This window comes from Mesitornis unicolor, unplaced genomic scaffold (assembly GCF_000695765.1).
Source record: "Mesitornis unicolor isolate BGI_N332 unplaced genomic scaffold, ASM69576v1 scaffold7815, whole genome shotgun sequence".
Taxonomy (NCBI): domain Eukaryota; kingdom Metazoa; phylum Chordata; class Aves; order Mesitornithiformes; family Mesitornithidae; genus Mesitornis; species Mesitornis unicolor.
The window spans coordinates 1-4,679 of record NW_010184736.1 but is presented as its reverse complement, the minus strand read 5'-3'; the positions used below and the strand labels follow the sequence as shown (position 1 = coordinate 4,679).

The 4,679-nt window shown below is 37.4% G+C and overlaps 1 protein-coding gene across 1 annotated transcript in view; it reads right to left on the bottom strand.

The window, feature by feature from the left end:
• Positions 1–4,667, bottom strand: part of LOC104540707 (betaine--homocysteine S-methyltransferase 1) — a 14,823-nt gene extending 10,156 nt beyond the window's left edge. The window contains exons 1-2 of the mRNA XM_010184573.1: positions 4,521–4,667; positions 799–931 (exon numbers count right to left, since the gene is read on the bottom strand). Coding sequence (XP_010182875.1) covers positions 799–931; positions 4,521–4,667 — 280 coding nt within the window. The remainder of the gene's footprint in view (positions 1–798; positions 932–4,520) is intronic.
• Between the last annotated feature and the right edge of the window lie 12 nt (positions 4,668–4,679).

The window sequence follows — 4,679 nt, the reverse complement described above, 5'->3', positions numbered from 1 at the left end:
TGAATTGGCTTGTGTGATTAACTGCATATCGTATTACTAGGGCAAATGCTTTCTCGTAATGAAACATACATAAATAGGTAATAGCCTCTGCTTTTGCACTGTTTATGCTAAACACTATACTATTTATGCTGGAAAGCATAGAATGATTGCTCATTTTGTCTCCCTCCACTTTCAAAGAGTTACTCCACTAATTGTTCATTGCAATTCTTAGGTTCGTATGAGGTTTATCATTCCTCATTTCATCATGGAGCCAGATACATTAAATATACCTCTTCCACTCCATTGTTTATTAAAAGCTGCTATTTTCCTGAAAGAATTTTTAAACAAACTATATACATTTATAGCAATATAAGAGTCCTGGAATGGAAAGAACACAACAAAACAGATAGTTAACTGCAGACTTCTTTTTCACAAAATGTATTAAAATTATAACCTTTGTATCAGCCTAAGGACAGAGAGAGAAATCACTGAATGTTGTTAAATAAAAAGATACCATATCTGGGTCAAAAAGTCCCTGGGCTGCAAATTATTGAAGACTGAGAGAACATTTTGGAGAGGTATTGCTACATGTTTGCACTACTCATATTCTCACTTGACCATTTGCTTTTGGTCTGTGTTAAAAGTAAAAAGAGGTAAGATGAGCATTTGGTCTAGAGATTAAGTTGTTCTTAATAGTGTAACTCTACAGTGTCAAGGAACACTTCTATTTAACAACCTGCGACAAGTTCCTATGTATTTATTATTTATCCAACCGTATTTACATTCACTACAACATTACCATTTTCCAGTAAAACTGACCTGCTTCTGGGTGTTCTACTGTTGCTTCAGGAGTCCAAGGCCCAGCTTTTACGTATCCTCTCTTTTCAAGAGCAAAGACAAATCCTCCATCTCCAATCACAATTTCTCCAGCATCTAAGCGCTCTAGAATACCCTGAAAAAGGCAGGATGAAAAGTTAACAATTACAGTTCTTCAGTTTTGTGAGCTCCTTTGTCTCTGTTGCCCTTTTCTGTATTGGCAAAGCAGACAAATATTGGTGAGCTACTAGAAATATCTTTGCCATAATAATAGAAGTAATCAATTTCCTTATTGAATTTCTCTTTAAAGAATGGTAGATGGTGTGTTTGCAACATAAGGCTTTAAGATGTGCATATATATTACGTAAGACTTTTCATTAGTCAGTTTTATTGTAGTCCTCAGAAGTCAGTGGTCCAATTCCATTCCAATGAAAGTCAAAGACCATCTTAAATTCTCATGTAAAATATATCAAACTTTTTAAAATGAAACACTAGTATCACTGACCTCTTTATTAGCTTAATTGTTCTTTAGCTATGAACGCCATTTTGCCAGAGCCTCAGCTCTGACACAAGATGGCACAACAGCCATCACGTAACATGTTCCTACCAAATAAGACCCATCTAAAAATGCTGGCCTCCATTTTCTGACAGAATTTTTACTTGCCTGGGTTTGATTACCTACACTTGAAAAGTGAAAGGAAATCCTGCTTATTTTACACAGCCCTTAAATGTTTTAAGATGCCAACTTACAAACCTTAAAACACTCTGTGATTGATCTTGCTTCTACCTTGAACTCGATGTTCATGCAAAGGAAGTGGTAATTATTTTTTTGGTAAAATTGAAAAACATGACCACAACATATATTGGTGGCACCTCATATGTATATTTTTTTATATTCCTTTCATTGTTTCATTGGATTGTTTAAATTTTCCAAAAAGTACCTTGCTGTTACGCTAAGTAGTACTAATTTCTGCAATTGCATTACAGTCATAATCCTATTTACTTTAAAAAGTGGATGAATGCAGACTCATTACATTAACAAAGATAGCGGGTATAGAAAAGAATCCAAGGTAAGACTAAAATTTCTCCCCATATTTATCTTTTCTTGATGGTACACTAACATTTCAGTAGCTGTAATCTGAGAGACTAAGAAGAAATCTCTGCCTTGCAGACAGAGAGTGTGGTTTTCATGCTGAGAGGTAATTGTCAAAAATTAGCCTCCAACCTTTAGATAATTTCTCTTTCATTGATTCAATTACTTCACACCATACATCCAGGAAAGTCAAACACTTATGATATCTCAGCACCACCCTTTATGCAGAATGAGTGTATGCCTTTCCAACAAGAAGGAGCACTGTGCTGACTATACCAGTTCCAGTACTAAGCACAGCAGTGTAGGGCTACCTGGATGCTACAAAACCTGTGTGAGAGTGTTGGCCTTTTTGGCTCAGGCACTGACACGGCAGCCAGGTAACAGGACTTCTCCGTACCGTGCTGTTGTGCAGATACATGAGCATGGCCAAGTGCTGGTTTGTGAGTCTCTGCACTGCACATTGTGGACTTGCCAAAATATTGACCTGATTAACCTTAACTTTAATAGCGTGTGCAAGCTTTTTTCTTTATTTCAGCAGGCCTAGGGAAAAGCTCAATCTGTAATACTGAGTCTCCAAAATTCAGTAATATTCAATGAGTCTACCAGTCATGCCTGTCTACTATGTCAGTTTTCTTCCAAGTGTAAATGTCAAGAGGCTCTGTAAAGATTTTTTGTGTTTGCAGTTAACTGATTTGTGGTTGTAACATAATGTCTCAAATGGGGCCAGAGGAAGGCACCCAAGGGATCACTGGTCGAGTCCCTGCTTCCTTTGCCTGCCAAGGAATCTTTTACAGATGGAGCCTTCTTTGGAAGCTTAATATGCAGAGGAGTATGGAAGAAAAAAAAACCTTTAACATATAAGCAGCCTTAGTCATTGCTTGTTAACTGAACATTAAGTAATAGATACATGTTGACATCATATATAGATATTACACTTCAATGCACTATATCTAACAGATTTTTTTCTAACAATTCACTTCTAGGATTTAACAGCAGTATTTCCTTCACAGTTCTAGCTTCTTTAAACCATAATTTAAAATAATCTTCACTTTTAACACACAGAAGCAATGTAAGCAATGACTGAATAGACCATGGCATCTTAATACATACAGTATATTGTGATACATTAAATCTAGCATTGGGGTATTTAAATAGCAGGTTACATAAGCACAAAGTACTTAAAATGGAAATAACTTCTCTGCAAACTTTATTATAGGACTGATAACATCTCTTCACACCATTTTTACTTTATCTGTACTGGGTAAAATACCATTGCTTGAACAAGCATATAGCTAGCTTAAGTTCAGAATCAACATTGTTTTGTTCTGCCCTGGAGACCTACAGCTCATGTGTGCTCATGCTCAATCCAGATCAAAATTGTACTGCCAGGTGACCCGATAGTACACCAGAGACATCGTTTCACTGCTTTCCTTTTGCTACCATGAATGAAGTTGCGCCTCATAACCCATAAACCTATCCATGGAAATTTTTTATCTGTATGAAGATATTCCCTTAACGACCTTTAGGAGTATAACTGAACCATGAGTGAAAAGCCTGCTTGGTCTACTTATATCCTACCTTTCCACCAGTGGAGAGTAGAAAGCATTTCAAAACAAATATTCAGATCTTAAGTGAGCCCTCAGGAGAGGCTTATCTCCATCTGTTGCCTATGAGGAACTTATGGCAATGGCCTTCTGCTAGGTGTCTGAAGTTAGGTGGCATGAGTATGTATCAAAAAATAAAAAGCAGAACAAATACAACCCCACCTCCTTATAACTAATCTACTTGAAAGGCCTAGAGCTCATAGACTTCTTCCCATATCCTTGTCATCCTACTTTAGACTTATAAACTACACAGAAAAATGAGTAAAACCAGTTCTGAGTAATAAGTGTTTTATAATAGTGTTGTTCTGAAGACAGATTATGTGATTCCTCTGACTTTCCCAAGCAGCAGTGCAGAGTAGCAGTACTGTTAAGTGACAGAGTTTGATTTAGACATTGCGCATACGTTTGCCTTAATGGCCAGAATGGCAGAAGCCTGTGTAACTTTTTATACTGGCCTATTTCTATAGCTAGCTGTGCTCATATTACAAACACTGTTGGTATTCAGTCATATAAATTAAGGGAACAGCAATCTGGGGTTTTTGCACAGAGCTGGCAGAATGCAGGAGAAAGAAATCCTATCCAGTGACCTTTTATGCTTGTATTTACATTTTTAGTGTTGGAAGCACTGCTTAGTTTGCATATCAAATAATACTAAGCAAAATAGTTTTGAACTTTGCTCATATTACAAACACTGTTGGTATTCAGTCATATAAATTAAGGGAACAGCAATCTGGGGTTTTTGCACAGAGCTGGCAGAATGCAGGAGAAAGAAATCCTATCCAGTGACCTTTTATGCTTGTATTTACATTTTTAGTGTTGGAAGCACTGCTTAGTTTGCATATCAAATAATACTAAGCAAAATAGTTTTGAACTTTGGTGGCTCCAGGCTATGTGTTAAAATAAACCAAAATTGTGGGCTGTTACAACATTAAATTCAGTCTAATGCATCTATCTCATAACAGTGTCCAGATGCTTTTAATGACTCGATACTGAACAGGTAGTTATTATTACGGCTTTACTTTACTTACCTGCAGAAATACTGAATACCTTACTAGCAGCTTAAGAAGCACGGCTCGCAGGTTGTGCCAGTTTAGCAGCAGCCCCCCAAGAGAATTTCCAGGCAGGACTCCGAGGCGGCAGGAGAGGCCGCTGGTCGCCACGGCCCGCCCCAGCATCCAGCTCTGTCC